The sequence below is a fragment of the Micromys minutus genome, assembly GCF_963924665.1.
Source record: "Micromys minutus genome assembly, chromosome: 10".
Classification (NCBI taxonomy): domain Eukaryota; kingdom Metazoa; phylum Chordata; class Mammalia; order Rodentia; family Muridae; genus Micromys; species Micromys minutus.
The window spans coordinates 4,528,814-4,548,026 of NC_137979.1; the positions used below are offsets into that span (position 1 = coordinate 4,528,814).

Here is a 19,213-nt window from a genome sequence, read left to right on the forward strand (position 1 = left end):
ATGAGAGAGATGGCTCGGTGGAGAGAGTGCATCTGGGCAAACGGGGACAGGCAGAGGAGCACAGAGTGAGAAACCCAACCCAGTCTGAATCTTGAGCTGTGTTCCAATATTGGTGAGACCCCATATTGTAAGGGAAACACTATGATGAGATTTGCAGGAGGGGGTGTCGTCCTGACTGTGGAACAGCGAATGCAAAGCTGGAAGCAAGAAAGAAAAGGGGGAGAAACAGGGACAAGGCTGTGCCCATGCACAGAGAACACGGCCCCAGCTCTGGTGGGGACAGGAGGAGGTGGGTGGGATGCAGATCCTGAGTACGGTAGTTTATTTACCCATCACAGCTACACAAGTGGGAACAGTGCTCGCCTCCTGGTGCCGCTAGAAGGTCACAGATCCTACGCACGCCGTCTAGAGCAGAGACGACACTTGTCGAGACAGGATTCGCTGCCCTTGGTAAGGCAGTAAGTGGACAGAAATGACAGCTGTGACGAGTCTACCCACACCCACTGGGGCTCCTGGGTATGAGGCGGTGTTGACAGAGACTGGGGTTCATTTATCGATTAGGACTGAGGTCTTTGGTTTAGTCCACTTGGCCCACTGCTGCTAGAACTGGTGATGGCTTCTGTCTTATCTCTGCTGATCGGGAGGCAGAATGGCGTGGAGGCTCTGAACGTGATGTTGCCATGGTCAGACAGCGTCAAGCCAGGGACTGGGCCTCTCTGAGTCAGCTTTGGTAGAATGGGAGAGGGACAGCTTCTGCCGCAGAGGAGCCTGTGGTCATTCAGGGAATGCATTGCATCCCACAATCCTTGCCAGAAGTGCACATCAGAGTAGTCATCGTCACAATGACAGAAATAAATAGCAGTGAGTTAAGAAGGAGGGTACGGGTGGGAGAGGGACACTGGGTTGTCAGCTCCGGTAGCAAAATACTAGTTCAAGTGTGGGGACCAAGTACAGATCCCCAGCACCTACATAAAAATCGAGGTGCAGTAGCAGGTACCTATAATCCCGGTTCTGGGGTGGCAGAGACAAATGGCCGGCCAGCCTAGCTGAATAAGCAAGATCCAGGTTCAGTGACGGGCGCCCCCTCTCATAAAATAAGGTGGGGAGTCACAGAAATGGCTCAGCAACGAAGAGAGCACACGGCTCCTCAGGGGAACCAGCACCCACATCAGATGACTCACAACCACCTATAACTTCAGCTGCAGAGGGACCTGATGCTTCCAGCCTCCACAGGCACTCACATGTACATACTTGCACACATACACACACACACACACACACACACACACACACAACTCATACACATATACTCTCACACATTTATGCTCACACACATTCACACTCACACACATACACACTCACACACATACACACTCACACATACATACTTACACATACACTTAAAAACAATAAAAATAAATCTTTAAAAAATGAGATGGAAATCGATTAAGAATGATGCCCTCTCTTGACCTCTAGCCTCTACATGCAGGCACATATGTGAATATATGTACATGCATTCACCACATAGATAAAGTAGAGCTGAAAATATGGCTCAGTGATAAACATGTGCTTAGCATGCATGAAGCCCTGTGATCAACACCCCCAATGCTGATATTATAAGTTAAGTAAATTAATACAATGTTATGTAACCAAACTCATTGGATAAACTGTATGTGTGTAAGTCACATGTCAATAAATATGCTGTGAGAATTATTCTGGGAGGGGGAGATAACTTGGGGATAGAATGGTTGGCTCACATGTCCAAGACCCTAGGCTCCACCCTCAACCCTGGAGGAAAAACACTGCAGATGTTTGACCACATGGCCCTACGCACCAACAAGCCCATAAAGGGGGAGACAGCGGATTCTAGCCCTGTGAACATGGGACCTCCAGGAGCAGGAATGAAGACAGACAGGAGAAACAGGGACAAGGGCTTTAGTTACCCTCTAAGCAGCCAGGCCTGATGCAAACTGACCAGCTTTCCAAAGCTGGATCTTCACCAGAACTCTGATCCTCAGCTCTGCCATGTGTGGTGCACAGCAGTAGCCTAAAGGAACAGAAAAACTACTCTAGGGACCCCCAGAAACTTTCCCCTCAGCCTTAGCACCCAAATCTCACAGTAGACAGACACACACAGCTGCCGAGGCTTCATCAGAATCCCAGCAAAGCCTAGTCAAGAGAAGAACCCAGATTTGGGGACCGTGTGACTGGCTCCCAGCCCTGGCTGACATGAGCCTTGGACAGCCGTATCCCGATTCTGAGGGTCTGCAGTGGGGACACTGATGTCCTCTGACCTGCTCTGACTGTCACGTGAGCACACTCGGAGGTACCCACAGCATGCAGTCTAAGCACATGCCCACTTTTTAACTGAAGATGGCTCTGTGCCAGCCAGGTTTCATCCAGCCCGCGAGGACCATCACTCGGGGTTTTTTGGAGGGTGTGGTTTGCAGCACCTCAGAACCCTAATATCTGGAACTTACATCACACACATTCTGAACAGTGATTTAGCATCTGCCTGGGTGTCAGGCCCTCTGAGAAACCACACCCGTGAGCTCACCAGCACAGACACATGAGGTTCTGGGGGGAAAGACCATCCCACTGACGACAATGGCAGGGTTTAGAATGAAATAAGAATGTCTAATAAATGTCTAATAAATAAGAAGTGTCCAGGGCTGCAATTGAAATGGAGGAAAAAGCCTCCGGCTTTGGTTGTAGATGTTGATTTAATTGTAGCAGATTGATGTTGGCTTTTTTAGGGTTTTGTTTGTCTGTTGGGGCTTTGTTGTGGTTGTGTGGTGCTGAGGGTCAAACCTAGGCCCTCCCATGTGTCAACCTGTGCTCTTCCACTGAGCCATGCCCCTCAGCCCCAGAGGAGTAACTTTACTTATCTTTGTAGACTGATTATGGGTGACAAAATTAATTGTACATTTTCAATTAGCTAAGAGAGAACATTCCACATGTCCTCAGCGTGGGGGTGGCTGTGATTCCCGTCACTCTGACCCGATCATTACATAGAACACTGGCTGTCACGCTAGCCCCTGACACATGTAGTCATGATGTGTCCATTTAAAAAGGGGTATCAAACTCAGTAAGTGTGTGTCCAACATGTACAAGACCCTGAGTTCTTGGCCAGGGGGACGGCTCAGCAGCACTAACTACCTTCACAGCCTCTGTTTGATCCCCGGACCCACGTGGTAGAAAGAGAAAGCCGACTCCTGTTCGCCGTCCTCTAACCTCTACAAATGGTCAAAATGCACACATGGCAGGGGGAGTCCCAGGCAGAAGATGTGGACTGTGCAAAGGCTCTGAGGTAGAGATATGCAGACAAGCTTAAGCAAAAGTCCTCTGCGGAGGTGGGATAAGGAGCAGTAGGTGACAGAGTTCAGACATTACTGAACCTCCTCCTCACGGTTGCCTGTTAGGGCAACTAAATTCCCAGGAAACCCACACCGGTCACCCCAGAGCCTGCTGAAGTCCCCCCGACTCCTAAGGAGCACAAGTTAAAGAGTGTGAATCCTTTCCCCCTGGAGATCTCTGTCCCATTAACCCAAAGAGCCAGGAGTCCCAAGTCTAGCACCAGATGGCCCGGAAACAGACTGTGCACATGGAGTGGCCGACCCTTTCTCTGACGTCACTAAGCCACGCCCACCCCGACGCTGCCAGCCATGCACCTCCCCCTTTCTACAACCATCTGAGCAGGACAACACTGGGAGCTTGTGAGGAATTCTTATGAAAATCAAAGCTCATAGGAATGGCCTGGCCTTTTAAGTTATTTAAAAAAAAAAAAAAAACATAAAAACTAAAAGCTCTCCATCCTCCGACGGCAGGAAATCCTGGCCCTCGTTAGGTTCGAAGGAGTGCAGGAGCCCACATGTCAGTGATCACAGCTTCGGGGTGAATGAAGAGTTGAGGAATTTGGCATCTTTGGGGTGTGCTGCTTTATGTGCGCCTCTCTGGAGCCTGTTTTCTGACAGGAAATGGATCCCAGGGGACCATGAGCCCTATCGAGCCCTCGTTGCGCTCACATCAAGAGCCTTGATCCCCCCAAACCCACCACCACCTGCCACCTGAACCAACGTGGGGTGCTAACAGGTAGCCCACACCTCGGCATCCAGCAGCATCGCCCTTTGCCTGTACCCAGGCCCTCGGACACCCCTATTGACCTGATTCAGCCAAAGACCCACCAGCCCCTTGCAGTCGGGCCCCTCCAACCCTTCCAATCGAGTTCTCCCGGCCTGGAGCTCTGCGGGAGGGAAGGGAGGAGGGAGACGCTCTGCACACCCTGAGAACAGCCTGTCACCAGGTGTCTTGCTGCACTTTGTGCTGGCTGACGCTGGAAGATATCTGTGTCGCAGCCATCAAAGCCGGAAAGGCCAGGGTCCAGGGACCCACACTAAACCCAAGGAGGGAAGTTTGAGGGAAGCTGGAGGGAAAGGCAGGCTCCCATTTATGTTAAATTCCAGTCACTTCTTAGGAGCCCCACCTCCTGACACTTTTGGACTGAGTACAAGGGCATCAACAGCTCTTGGCTACCCCTGTGAGACACCATCAGTCAGCTAAAGAGACATCCGCCAGAACAGTGGTGCCCATGCACACACCGCGGTACACTGGATGCCACCAGGCTGGCCCCTTTCACTATGCTCTCTTCTTCCCTCCTTCCCCACTTTCTTAAAGAAGGGGTCTCAGGTAGCCCAGGCTAGCCTCAGACTTGCTGTGTCTTGAATTTCTGATCTTCCTACCTCTACCTCCTCAATGGTGGGATTACAGACATGTTCCACCGTGCATGATTCATGTAGTGTTGAGAATCAAACCCAGAGCTGTGTGCATGGTGAACAAGCACTCTAACAACTGAGCTATGCCCCCAGTCTCTTCCAGACCCTTGGCTGTGCTCTCGAAGGGACATCTCATCACCCTAGGATTGTAGCATAAACTACAGTCAGTCTCCCTGAATAGGGCAAACCTAAGAGAGAAAGGGCAGCGGAGGCTAGACCTGTGTTCCTGACCAGCTCTGACACTTGGACACAGCACCTTGCCTTTGGTCCTCAGAGTCCTTATCTGGAAATGAAGCCCAAATGCCCAGCACATGGCCGGTCAGGACTCAACCTGAATGAGCTGCAAGTCTCCCCAACCTATGCTCACTGGGCATGCTCCTCCCACCAAGGCAAGATGGCTCTGGGGTCTCCAGAGGACATACAGGGTTGTATAAAACAAAGCTGGTGTGCCACCACTGTACGTAATGTGTCTGGAATTGCAAGACTCATCCCACAAAACGACAGGCATTTGGGATGACTTCAGGAAGGTCTGCCCCAAGGGCCTGGGGCCGGTCCAGGTCTCTGCACTGCCCAGGGCATGTGGTCTCCTAATGAGATATTCAGTCCATCAGCCCGAGAGCCATCCCTGGGCTACTTGCTTTTGTGTGGCTTCTGGCATCTTTAAAGATAAATAAATAACAAATGTCAAGATGTGTTCATGAAGCGCATGGACTCTGGATCACTCCCCTAACGAGCATATTCTCTGGTAGGGGGGAGCCAGGCGGTGGCTGGAAGTACAGGATCATGGTCCGGTCAACATGGCTCCTCCCATTCCTAGCTGTGCACCCCACAGGGTCCGTTCATCCGTGCCTCAGTTCATCCACCTGTAAAATGCATACTAATCAGTAACAGCCTTTCTCCTGGGGTTACCAGAGAATGGAGATTGGCGCCAAACTAACACTTTATAAGTACAAGCTTCGTCTTGCTCATACTGAGTACTGTCCGCCTACCGTGGCTGGCTGGTTCCATCCTTTTCTTTGGAGAAAGAAAAGGCCTTCTGTAAATGTAAGGTTGGGGTTGGCCACCCACCCAGCTCCTCTTGATATGAGCTCCGGCCATTTATTACTAAATTGCAATGTCCAAGTGAGTTCTTCAATCTAGTCACGAGGCTGGTCAGGGTCTGTCACCAGCCTGGACAACATTCATGGTTCCAGGCAGACAAGATGGGGATGTGGTATCTTTTTCCCAGCAGGAGGGTGTTGTGGATGATGGGAAATGAGCCCAGAGGTCTGAAAGCTTTGGAAAGAACTGGGTTTGCAGAGAAAGAGGTTGGGATTTCATTTCCCAGATGGTACAATTGCCCTCAGTGGCTGAGTCTGAGCTAGCCTGCCAGCCAGCAAGCCTCCCTGGGAAGAGCAGGGACCCAGCTCCACCAGGGAAATCTACAACAATACACCTGTTCCACTCCTCGAGGAACAAGGTCAACTAGAACTCAGCAAAAAGGAGCTGCCTGTGTCTGAAAAGAGTATACAGCTAGGCTGGCCTGAGGCTCAGAAATCAGAATCATCTAGGACTGGGTTGAGGGGAGGGGGCTGTTTGGTTGGTTTGAGGTTTTCACTTTAGAGGTTCTGTTTGGGGGCTTTTGTTATGTTCAGGTTTTCAGTTTGGGGGACAGGGCATCACTCTGTGTTCCTTAGCTGGCCTGGAACTATGTAGGCAAGATTGGCTTTGAACTCATAGAGATCCACCTGCCTCTGCCTCCTGAGTGGGGAGATTAAAGGTGTGAGCCACCACATCCGTAGCTAGGACCATGTTTCTAATGACTTTGTCTTAGAAGCTCAAACCAGGGACATCCCTGCCTTCTCTGCTCAGAGACCACCCCACAAATGCCCAGGGTCCCAGGTAACCTCAAGGACCTGTCGGCTGAAGATCAAGCAAGGGTGACTCGGTGTCACCTCACTCCACCACTCTCCCAGAGTTCTGCTATGACAAGAAGAGCCATGGCCACAGTAGCTGAAATGCTCAGGGGATGGATCTCGGTCATAGTCAGGGTTTCTGTTGCTGTAACAAAACAGTGTGACCAAAGAAGAAAAGGCTGAGTAGCTTACGCATCTCCGTTCATCACCAAAGGAAGTCAGGACAGGAACTGAAGCAGAGCAGGAACCTGGAGGCAGGAACTGAGGCAGAGGCCATAGAGGGTGCTGCTTACTGGCTTGTTTCCATGGCTTGCTCAGACTGTTTTCTCATAAAACCCAGGACCTCTAGCCCAGGGATGGCACCACCCACAATGGGCTGGGACCTTCCCAGTCAATAACTATTAGGAAAATGCCTTACAGCCAGATACTGTGAAGATATTTTCTCAGTAATGGCCCCCTCCTTTCAGATAACTCTGGTTTGTGTGTCAAATTGGCATAAGGCCAGCCAGCACAGGCCTGAAATCTCACAGACCTGGATTCAAAGTCTGCCATTCCCTCTCCGTATGACCTCGGGGTGCCCCCATCTTCCCTGTCTATAGTGGATACTCGGCTGTAGCAGCCAACAGCACCACCCAGTCTCCATTGGGACAGACTGCATTCACAGCCCAGCATTGCTGGGTTTTATTTTGTTTTGCTTTCCAATGTGATGTCTATAATATAGAATTCATTATTTAACCATTTTTGCTACTGGCATACCTGCTTCCAGAAGGAACCCCTCACGCCACAGAACTAAGTCTGTGCTCTCCTGACTCAGAGGCTACTACTGAACTTTCCACCCCTACTAACCTGACTCTTGTGGGATCTTTGTACAACTGAAGTCAATTGTGCAATTGTTATTTAAGTGTGTGTGTGTGTGTGTGTGTGTGTGTGTGTGCACGCATGCACGTGTATATGTATGCACCTGAGTGTGGAGGCCAGAGATCAACTTCGGGTGTCTCCCTCAGTAGCTGCCCCACTTCTTTTAGTTTTTCAAGACAGAGTTTCTCTGTGTAGCCCTGGCCTCGAACTCACAGATCCTCCTCCTCTGCCTCCCAAGTGCTGAGTTGAAGGCACACACCACCATCACCCGGCTATTATTGTTTGAGTTTTTTATTTCATGATATATAGTTTATTGTTTCCCTCCCCCAACTCCTCACAGGTCCCTCCCACCTCCCCAGCCCACCTGACTTTGTGTTCTTTCTTTCTATCTCTCTTTTTTAAAAAAAGGCAAAAACTAAAAATCAAAACAACAACACAAAAAGAAAATCCAATAAGACACAAAATGCCAAGGCAAAACAAAAGACACACACACACACAGAGTTGAGCCTGCTTTGTGCTGGCCAGCTACCCTCAGGTAGGGGACTTGTCCTCGGCTGTGGTTGATATACCCAGTGACACTCCATGAGAGAAAATTGATTTTCCCTTTTCCAGCGGGTGACAATTGCAGATTGCTTCTTGGTTAGGGCTGAGACCCTGAGGCTGCCTGTCTAGCCACGTACAGGTCATGTGCAAGCCGCCACACTCTGTGACTTCATAGATTCTATCGTCCCCGCTGTGTCTGGGAGTCCTTCACCACCTGTGGCTCTGCAGCCTTTCTGCCTCCTCTTCTGCACACGTCCCTGAGCCTTGAAGAGGGGACTTTAATGAAGACGCCCATTTAGGACTCCAAAGTCTCTCACTCTGCACATTGTCCAGACGTGTCTAGGTCAGTTCCCATCTTCTGCAAGAAGAATCTTCTCTGCTGAGACACTGGTGTGTAACCATAGCAACATAGCCATTAGGAGTCATTTTAGTGATGTGTTCCTTTATCAGAATGATAGTGTTAGGTTTTTCCCCTAGACCCATGACCTGACTAATCTCAGGTTCTTGGTCCCTTCAGCAGTACCTAGTATGGGGTCCATCCCATAGAGTGTCGCTAATACACAGAGTGAGCCTTAAATCCATCTTAAGTGGGTGGTTACTCCCACGTCATTGCTGTGTTACATCCGTCTATCCTACAGGCAGGTCACAACTGTAGATCATATGTGGTTCGATGACATCATGATTGCCTTTCTCCTCCGGTAGTGTGCAGGGTACTTTCCAACATCACACACACCAGTCAACGGGAGTGAGGCTCCTAGTTAGGCACCCGTTCAGCTTTTCCTCGCTCGATGACATGTGTTGCCTTCAGCAATAGAGCGTTACCATCAGGACTCCCTTTTTGAGGCAGGTCCTCACTGGTCTGAAACTCACCAATCCAGTGAGGCTGGCTAAGCAGAGAGCCCCAGGAATCCACCTGTCTACCTCCCCTGTGCTGGGATCCTAAACGCCTATCACCACACACAGCTTTTTAGGTGGCTTCTGAATCACCAACGTACCTGGATTTTTACATAGATTCTGACAACCCAACTCAGATCCTTATGGTCACATGCAAGCATTTTACCGACTGTCCCATCTCCCCAGACTCCGTGTTTTTACTCTTTTGTAGCTGCCTTGTTCCCTGCAGCACGATGTCCCCCAAGGTGTATCCATGTTGTAGCATGTGTCAGAACGTCCTTCCTGCTTACGGCTGAGTCACACCTCATTATGGTACGAGCTACCCTTGCTTACTCACCCTAGAGCACGGGCTGTGACCCAACCTTAAACAGGAAGGAAGTCATTCCACCTCTGGCTGTTGTGTCTGGGACCATTTTCTTGGTTTCTCTGAGCCTCTGGCCTCCCGTCTCACCTCCATGTGTAGAAAGAAAATGGGGGGAGGGGTGAAGTCTGTTGTAGAATTGTTGAAAAGATTCAGTTTTTAAAAACTATACAGAAGTTTCTGCCCTGTGGGAACGGCAGAGGGAAGACCCCGGTCAGCACTGGGAGCTGAACGGCCCGTGAGTGGTCTGGTCGCTGAGTCTCTACACAGCCCAGCTAGATGACTAGCTACTCTACAGGAGGCCATCAATAAGTCAGGGGCTGATGGAAATGTCATGAGGTAGAATCGGGGAGGTTTAGGGACTCACTTTGAGGGGAAAGGAGAGGAGTTTGAGGCTTAGGGCCCTCCTTCAGAGTTGGTCAGTGGTGTGACTTCTCCAGCCCAACCAAAGATAGAATTTCTGTATTAGAAATTTCTGGGGCTGGAGAGATGGCTCAGCAGTTGAGAGCACTGACTGTTCTTCCAGAGGTCCTGAGTTCAATTCCAAACAACCACATGGTGGCTCACAACCATCTGTAATGGGATCAGATGCCCTCTGCTGGTGTGTCTGAAGACAGCTATATGTACTTATATATGATAAATAAATCTTTTTTTTATATATAGTATTGTCCCTTCTGGCCTGGGGACAAATTGGTTCAATGGACAGAATGCTTGCCTGGCATCCACAAAGGCTCTATTCCCAGCACCACATCACCCCGATATGGTAGTGCATGCCCATGAATCCTAGCACTCAGGAGGTAGAGATGGGATGGTCAGAAGTTTAAGGTCATCTTTATATGCCAAGTTCAAAGATAGCCTGGTCTACCATGAGATCCTGTCTTTAAATAAATAAATAAATGTTTCCTTGTATCTGCCCTTGAACTCCTGGAGTTAGTTAATGCGGCCACAGGCATCCTGAGTTATTTAAAATGCTATTCTAAGTTATTTTGGGGCCTGGGATGGCATGTGTTACACCAGGAACCTCAGGGCTGCATGGAGCAATCCCAGGCCTCCGCTGCACAATGGCTTTGGAATCCTCAGCTGCTGCCTTTTGATGCCCAGGTTTGCAGATGGGCAGAAATTCGGGGCACAGATGAGACCCCCGCTTCCCACAGGTTAGCCCTGCCCTCCTATACACAGGGAGGGGTTAGGGGCTGGGGTTGAAGCTCGGCGGTAAAACACTTGTTTAGCCTGTGTGGGGTCCTAAACTCCAGCATCACAAAAGCAAAGACAAGGACAGTGCCAGTACCTGGACCTGGCACCTGCCCACAAGCTGGAAGCTGCTGGGTCTTTCCACGTGCCTGAGAGAAGCGGGAAAACACATTTGCATGAAGACCTATGCCCAGGCGGCTACCTCGCCCTTCTCCAGGAAATGGAGAAGAAGTAAGAGCAGAAACCACCCCCCTCGCCCCCTCTCCTTTCCGAACCAGGTGGTTCTGCGTCTGCTCTAAGGCCTGGAGCTTGTTGGATCACCACCATACCTGTGAGATACATGTGCCCCAGGAGGGAGGCTGTGTGTGTGTGTGTGTGTGTGTGTGTGTGTGAGAGAGAGAGAGAGAGAGAGAGAGAGAGAGAGAGTGAGTGATTTGAGTGGGTGGTTATTGAGCCAGATCTTCACAGTTGACAGCATTGTATTGCAGTGTCAAGATGTTGGACGTGCCTGACTAGCAGTTATTTAAAGAGACTAAACGGGAGGAAACAGGAAAGGGACCCATCAGGCCTCGCTTCGACCTTCCCTCAGCCAGCATCCCATCCCAGGCTGAGAACTGGAGACAGACACAGCTGTGTGAGAGGCTGTAAGGGGGACTTTTTGGGGAGAAGAAAGGGCAGATGCTTGGGGGCAGCGGGAGACAGAAAGAGAAATGAAGCCATGGTCTAGGTTGGGAGTGAGGGATGGAGGGAAAACAAGAGGATTCTGGGATACTATTCAGCCAGCTTCTTGAACATTGGTGAGGAAGCAATTGGGAAGAGAGTCTGTTTGGGTGAATGTTGCCCCCCTTAAAGCTGAGCATTTGAATACCAATCTTAGAACAAAGGGCGGACCTATTGGCCATGGGAGTGAATCACACAAAAGTCTCCAGAACCTGGTTGTGACCGGCCATGGAGTGTTTCCCAGCAGGCTCCTTCTCCTCTTGGGCTCTTTCGTCTGTGAGTGACAGCCAGTGTGGCAGGCTGCAGTCCCACAGGCCCTGTATGCTTGTGACACCCCAGCTTGGACCTGCTGAGAGCTTTACACACAGGGCCCCGGAGGCAGGGCACCCCACCCGGCCTGGGCAGTTGCCTAATGTCTCCCACTCGTGTCTACTGGGCCTACTGCAGAACCGTGCCACCCAGAAGAGCCACCCGGACTAATCCATTCGTTCCGCCACCTCAACAAAAGCAAATCTGCCTAAGTTAACCCAGACGGGGAATTTTACACTGTGCCCAGCAATGACCATCGAAGTGCCAGGGTGCTGGTTCAGCTTCAGGTCTGCACGCGGCGTGGTGTGTCCCCCACTTGGACCTCCCCTCATGTCATGCCCCACAGCTCAGCCTTCTGTTGCCTGGCAAGCGCCCTCGGGGCTCTGAGGGTGAAAATTGTCTTCTCCTTCCACAAGCAGAGGAACATGGCACCGTTCCTTATGCCGATGAGTTGCCATCCCTGCGTCTTCTCCCTGAAAACAGATACACCCACAGAGGACAGAAGGCCACCAGGGATGCCAGGTGGCTCCCAAATATCAGGATGTAGTTATTCTACGTGGCTGGCCCACAAGGTTCTCAGATGCCAGCAGCCACACAGGGCACAGGACGGAGATGAAGATGGGAGTGAGAGTTACCGTGATCCTGAGACATCCACACGGAGATGTCAAGGAGGCAGATGCCACCCAAGTGCAGATGCCTCAGGTGCTGGCCTAGGGACACCCCATAAACTTTAAGTTCCATGCAGGTGCAAGTACTCATTTCTTATAGGGCTGATGGAGTCAGGGTCTTGCCAGGTTAACACATTAACAAGGTCCCTCTCAAATTTCAACACAAACTCCAACCTCAAAGCCTGAATCCAAAGCACCAGGGCCTAAGTCTTTCACAGAAGTTTCCGTCCTAAACACAGAACTATGGGGTGGAGTGTGTTTGCCTCTTTTGTGGTTCTTCTCTTTTATTTTTAAACACACAGTCTCAAATAACCCAGATTGGCCCCAAAGTCACACAGCCATGGATGACTTTGAAGCCCCTGGTTCTCTTGCCTCCTCTTCCCTGGAGCTGAGATCACAGGCCTCTGCCTCGGTGCCTGTTGAAGGCAGAACTAGGGATCAAGTCCAGGGCCTCACGTGAATTAGGCAAGCACTCCACCAATTGAGCAACTGCCTCAGCCCGTATGTCTTCAATCCTTACATTTCTTTTCATTCGGCCGTTCTGACCAGAGGCCCTCAGCCCAAGGGGCTAGGAAGAAGTTCCTTCTCTCCCCATCCACTACAAAGGTCTCAAGATTCAACATGGCCCTATGGTGCCCTTCCCATCCATACGAACCTCCATTTCTCCTTGCCCCTCAGAATCCTTCCCTCCTCTGGGTGCGGAGCATCCCTTCACAAGAGCCAGAAACAGCCTCCAAGCCAAGGCCAGGCTGCTTCTCTGTGTACAGACTCCGGCCAGGACGTACCAGACACACCTGGTCAGTCAGGGGGGCGAGGAAGGGAGAAGCACTTGGTGTTGAGTTTTCCTCATTGCTGGGCCAACATGTCTGACAAGAGCAACTTAAGAAAGGAAGGGTTTGGAGGTGCAGCCCGTGACATCAAGAAAGATGGGGTGACAGGAACTTGAGGCAGGTGGTCAGATCACATCTTCAGCCAAGAAGCAGAGAAATGGATGCTGGGGTTTTTTTATTATTATTGCCTTCTCCTTTTTATGCGGCCTGGTACCCCCCGCCCATGCACGGTGCCACTCACAGTTAGGGTGGGTCTTCTCACTTTGAGCGACTCGATCTAGAACCTCTCGTTCATGTTCAAATTTTATTTATTTATTTATTTATTTTTACACTCCAGATTTTATTCCCCTCCTGGTCCTCTTCAACTGTTCCACAGCCCATACCTCCTCCCCCCATCCCCAGTCTCCATATGGATATCCCTACCCTACCCACCCCACCAGACCTCTAAACTTCCTGGGGCCTCCAGTCTCTTGAGGGTTAGGTGCATCTTCTCTGACTGAACCCAGACCTCTGCTGTATATGTGTTGGGGGCCTCGTATCAGCTGGTGTATGCTGCCTGGTTGGTGATCCAGTGTCTGAGAGGTCTTGGGGGTCCTCCTACAGGGTCGCTCTCCTCCTCAGCTTCTTCAGCTTTTTCCTAATTCAACCACAGGGTCGTCAGCAGCTTCTGTTTATTGGTTGCGTGTAAATATCTGCATCTGACACTTTCAGCTGCTTGTTGGGTCTTTCAGAGGGCAGTAATGACAGGCCCCTTTTTGTGAGCACTCCATAGCCTCAGTAATGGTGTCATGCCTTGGGGTCTCCCCTTGAGCTGGATCACATCTTGGGCCTGTTGCGGGACCTTTTGTCCTCAGGCTTCTCTCCATTTCCATCCCTGCAGTTCTTTCAGACAGGAACAATTATGGGTCAGAGTTTTAACTGTGGGATGGCAACCTCATCCCTCACTTGATGCCTTGTCTTTCTGCTGAAGGTGGGCTCCCCATGTCCCCTCTCCCCACCATAGGGTATTTTATCTAAGGTCCCCTTGAGTCCTGAGAGTCTCTCACCTCCCAGGTCTCTGGTACATTCTAGAAGGTCCTCCCAACCTCCTACCTCTGAGGTTGTCTATTTCCATTCTTTCTGCCCTCAGGGTTTCAGTCTTTTTCCCCCACCAGATCATGTTTCCCTCTCCCCAACCCCGTTCCCTTTCTCTCCCAGGTCCCTCCCTCCCTTGACGATTGTAGTTGCTTTCTTCTCCCTCCCAAGTGGGACTGAGATGTCCCCATTTGAGCCCTTCAGCTTGTTGGCCTTTTTGAGTTCTGTGGACTGTATCTTGCATATTCTGTACCTTTTTGGGTGAATATCCACTTATCAGTGAGTACATACCATGCATGTCCTTTTGGGTCTGAGTTACCTCATTCAGGACGGTATTTTCTAGTTCAGCCCATTTGCCTGCAAAACTCAGGATGTCCTCATTCTTAATAGCTGAGTAGTATTCCACTTTTTAGCAGCCAAGTGACTCTAGATCCTGTCAAGTTGACAGCAAGTATTACCCATAACATATACAAATGCTAATTTTGCCAGGAGCTGCTCTACCTAGCCTAGACTTCACTGATGCCCAAGTTCTGCATCTCCCCCGTAGTTGTTAGGAGAATTCTTGAGGACTTTTGATGTTGACTTTGAAGAAAGTCAGTCATACTCTGTCGCTAATTGGTACCAGCCCCACCAGCATACACTGGCATGCAGTGAGCAGGAAAACCAACAGATACAAAATACTGTGCGGGGAGAGTCTTGTCAACTTGATACAAGCTAGAGTCATCTGAGAGGGGGGACCCTCAAGTGAGGAAAAAGCCTCCATAAGATCAGGCTGCAGGCAAGCCTGTAGGGTATTTGCTTAATTAGTGACTGATGGGGGAGGACCCAGCTCATCATGGGTGGTACCATCCATGGGCCTTGGGTTATATAAGAAAGCAGGCTGAGCAAGCCATGAGGAGCAAACCAGTGAGCAGCATCCCTCCATGGCCTCAGCATCAGCTCCTGCCCCAAGGTTCCTATCCTGGCTTGAGGGTCTGTTCTGACTTCCTTCAGCGATGAGCAGTGATGTGGAAGTGTAAGCCAAATAAACCCTTTCCTCCCCAACTTGCTTTTGGTCATGGTGTTTCATTGCAGCAATAGTAACCCTGACTAGGACAAACGCCATTTGCAAAATTCAACCAAGGGACTAGAGACATAGCTCAGCAGTTAAGAGGGCTTACAGCTCTAATAGACAATCGAAATTCGTTACCAGCACCCACATCAGCTGCTTACAACTGCCTATAACTCCAAACTCTTCTGGGGCTCTCTCCTGGCCCCTGTAAGTTCTTCCCCATATGTGTGCATACACTCACACACACACAGTCACATAAATAACCATTGGTTTTGGTGTCTCAGGTTGTTTGTATTTGTTTTTTGTTTGTTTCTTTGTTTTTCAAGACATGTTATCACTATGTAGACATGCTGGTCTGGTACTTATAAAAACCCACCTCCCTCTGCCTCAGAAAGAAAGGGAGGAAGGAAGGAAAGAAAGAGAGAAAAAAAGAAAGAAAGGGGGAGGGATGGAGGAAGAGAGAAAGAAAGGAAGAAATGAAGGAAGGAAGGAAGAAAGGAAGGAAGGAAGAGGGAGGGAGAGAGAGAGAAAGGAAGGAAGAAAGGAAGGAAGGGGGAGGGAGAGAGAGAAAGGAAGGAAGGAAAGAAGGAAGGGGGAGGGAGGAAAGGAGGAAAGGAAGGAGAGAGAGAGAGAGAGAGAGAGAGAGAGAGAGAGAGAAAGAAAAGATAATTGACTTATCAGCTTTTGGTCTGTGCAGAACAATCACACTCAAGAGGACAAGAACGCAGAGCCCAGGACAGGGGGACACAGATGATGTTCACAGTGGCTTCTGCAAGTACCTCAGACCCCATTGTCACTGAGCAACCAAATGTGAGGACCTCAGACTCGGGCACAAAGCTGGCCTGTAACTTGGAGCCTTCTTGTTTTTGTTTTTGTTTTTGTTTTACATATATCCAGATTGTTCATGTCTGGAGACTGACAAGGGTGGAGGGCCATGTAAACTGAAAGAGGCTTAGACATGGAAGAAGGCCTGAATCAACAAAAAAAAAAAAAAAATTAAGTGACTTGTCTGTGGGCCACAGGCGTGAATAGCTCCCAGGGGTTGAAGGGTGACGGTTCAAGTGAGTTGTGAAAAGAAGTTGAAGGAGCAGCACAGTGCCTGTGGTTGCCACATTTAACCTGTAGTATCCTGACTGTGACAGCATTGGCTTTTACTGTGTGGGACTTGTTTCATTTTATAGAACACTGCAAAGCATTAGGGGACGGGGCTCTGTGAGAAAAATGTGCGCCCTCAGCTTTGTCTCTCCCCCAAGTCTAAAGCCTACCCTCTGCAAGCTCTCCCATGGCAGGTGTCACCGGAGCACCTCATGGCTTGGAGAGGACCTAGGAATGGGTAAATGACTGGCAGGATGGGGAAGAGTGTGCAGTGGGGCCTGGAAGAGCAAAGACGGGGCGTGGCAAAAGCGAGAGGGACCCTCTCCACCAGTCTGCCTCCACCAGGCTCAGGCAGGCTCCCAGGGTGCTCTGTGGACATGGGTTCAATCACTCCCCTAGTGGTAGGAAGTGGCAGGTAGAGGTCATGTGCAAATACCCTGGCCATCCTTCTCAATGAACCCATCCTTGTTTTCCTGCCTAGGTCCCCCTGGACGGCGTGGCAAGCCTGGACGAAGAGGAGACCCTGGTGAGTCCTGGTTTTCTTAGTTCCTAAGCCAAAGCTGAGTAGCACACCATGGACCATGGTCCCAGATGGAGGTGCCAACCATAAAGGTCCTGGGTCATATCTTTCTTCTATCTCTGGGCCACCATGCCTCATACCACTTCTTCTTGGCTTCCTTGCTTCTTGGCACCCCAATCTAGATACCATGTGTCCTCAGCATCCTCCCTGAACCCACCAGCCTTGGAAACTCAGTTCTTGATCACCCATTCTGAAGCAGCAGCCCCCTATGTCAGCAGACAGAGACCCTGCCAGCCAGCTCTCTGCCATGGGACGGTCCTCAGGACACCGTTTCCTGCACATCTCAGCTCCTTCCCAGACCCTGCCTCTTCTACCTTTGGCCCAGCCATCAAGCTACGGTTTCACCACCTTCCTCCTGCAAACCCCAGGCTTCCCTGTCCCCACAGCCACCTTCCTTCCATTGCGTTCACTGCATCCAACTGAACTTACTCTACAGAGTTCCTCACAGTTTGCCCTCCCCCTACCCAAATTTTAACCACTCTCCCCCCAAGAAGCATCTACCCCTTCTGTTTGCTTTCCTACATCTGACATCAACTTGGCCAAAGTAGTCATCCCTCCTTTCTTTCTTATTCAGCTATCAAGAAAAACATCAGGAAACTGGAGAAATGGTTTCAATGGTTAAGAGCACTTGCTGTTCCTACAAAGGACCTGAGTTTGGTTCCCAGCACCTACATCCGGTGGCTCATAACCACATGTCCAGCTTTAGAGGATCTGATGCCCTCTTCTGGCCTCTGTGGGTACTGCACTCCCATGTACATCCTACACACACACACACACACACACACACACACACACACACATGCTTGCTTTTAAGTCAATTTAAACACTCATTTTTTAAAATATTTATTTATTTATTTATTTTATGAGTCCACAGTAGTTGTCTTCAGACTCACCAGAAAAGGGCATCAGACCCCATTACAGATGGTTGTGAGTCACCACGTGGTTGCTGGGAATTGAACTCAGGACCTCTGGAAGAGCAGTCAGTGCCCCCAGTTAAAACACTCATGTGCCCACATCCCTTTTGGTGTTCATTTGTACTGGTTCAAGAATAGGGGACATGTGCCATGTGTGGATGTCAATAATCTCAGATCAACTGAACGAGTCTCAGGACACTAGATACATATACGTAAGAGAAACACTCAGGGCTGTGGGTTAGACTGGCACAAACTCTGTGAGTCAGATGACACATTTGCTGCCTAAGGACTGTACAATTCTATTCTTAAGTGTAATAGATTGATTACGGATAGTTAGTTGGAGTTCATTCTCCCTAGACGGCTAGTGCTGCTTCGAGAAAATGCTTCTCGCCTGTGTGATCCCGTGAACATGCATTAATTGCTGAGAGAGCTGCTTTCTCCTCGCTGTCCTGGAACCGCACTGCCAGGGCCTCTCCAACCCTGGGTGTTTCCAGCTCCCCTGAGCCGATTCCCACAGGCATGTTACTAATCTCGACCTCTTGGGTCCACTCACCTCTTAAATGACTCTTCCCTTGGTCCTCACATCTCCTCTTTCCCTAAACCCGCCAACTCCTGTGTCCCCAACTTCCCAGAACACCGATGATGCCTTTCTCCCTGCCTCTGGCTCCAGAGATTATGTTTGGTGCCCCTCTGAACACAGCATCATCCCAGGTCTCCCCTTCGGCTTGCCATCACAGCGAGACAACATCCTTGCTTCCTGTGCAGAGTCCCCATCCCTCCCTTCCCCATACCAAGTTCCTCTCCATCTCTTAGTTTATCTCTGATCTCTGTTGCCTTCCCTGTCCCCACGGCCACAGCCACCTTCAACACTCACCACCTGCCCCGCCCCCAACATGTCACCCTCCCCAACATGTCACCCTCCCCAACATGTCACCCTCCCCAACATGTCACCCATTTTTTCTCTCCCTGAGCTCTTACTGCGTATTCTTTTCTCTTTCTCCTCAAAAATCAAACTCAGGTAGCTCCGACACAAAGCATTTTGTAAACACATGGTGGAGCTGGGGCCACACCCGCCTCCAGCATCCAGCATGTAAACACATGTGCCAATGAACACACAATCATCCCTTAAACAACACCACAGATTGTGAGGAACTGGGGGCCAGAGGGACCCACCACCAAGAGGACCCTGGGCTGCCTGTGACCTGGGAAAGCCAGCACGTGCTCAGTGGATGCTCCACACTCTTCTCCTGGGAGCTAGGCCTGGACTTCTTTTCCCTTTACAGAAGGCCTCCATAAATTCCCAGAGTTCACTGGGAGAAGTGCCCTCCATCCTTCCCTGAATGCCGCACTCCCAGCAGCTGAAGGGGGGCCTGTGCTGAACTCTAGGATGCAGCTCCCTTTCTTGTGCCTGTGTGTAATGACACACTGAGTGTCCTGCCCAGTGCGCACCCCATCTTT

The 19,213-nt window shown here is 50.3% G+C and overlaps 1 protein-coding gene across 1 annotated transcript in view; it reads left to right on the forward strand.

Moving 5' to 3' along the window:
• The window catches only part of COL23A1 (collagen type XXIII alpha 1 chain), a gene marked incomplete at its 5' end in the record, with an annotated part of 269,518 nt that overhangs the window by 196,986 nt on the left and 53,319 nt on the right, over positions 1-19,213 (forward strand). The window contains one exon of the mRNA XM_080924021.1: positions 16,743-16,787. Within this exon, the coding sequence (XP_080780147.1) occupies positions 16,743-16,787 (45 nt within the window). The remainder of the gene's footprint in view (positions 1-16,742; positions 16,788-19,213) is intronic.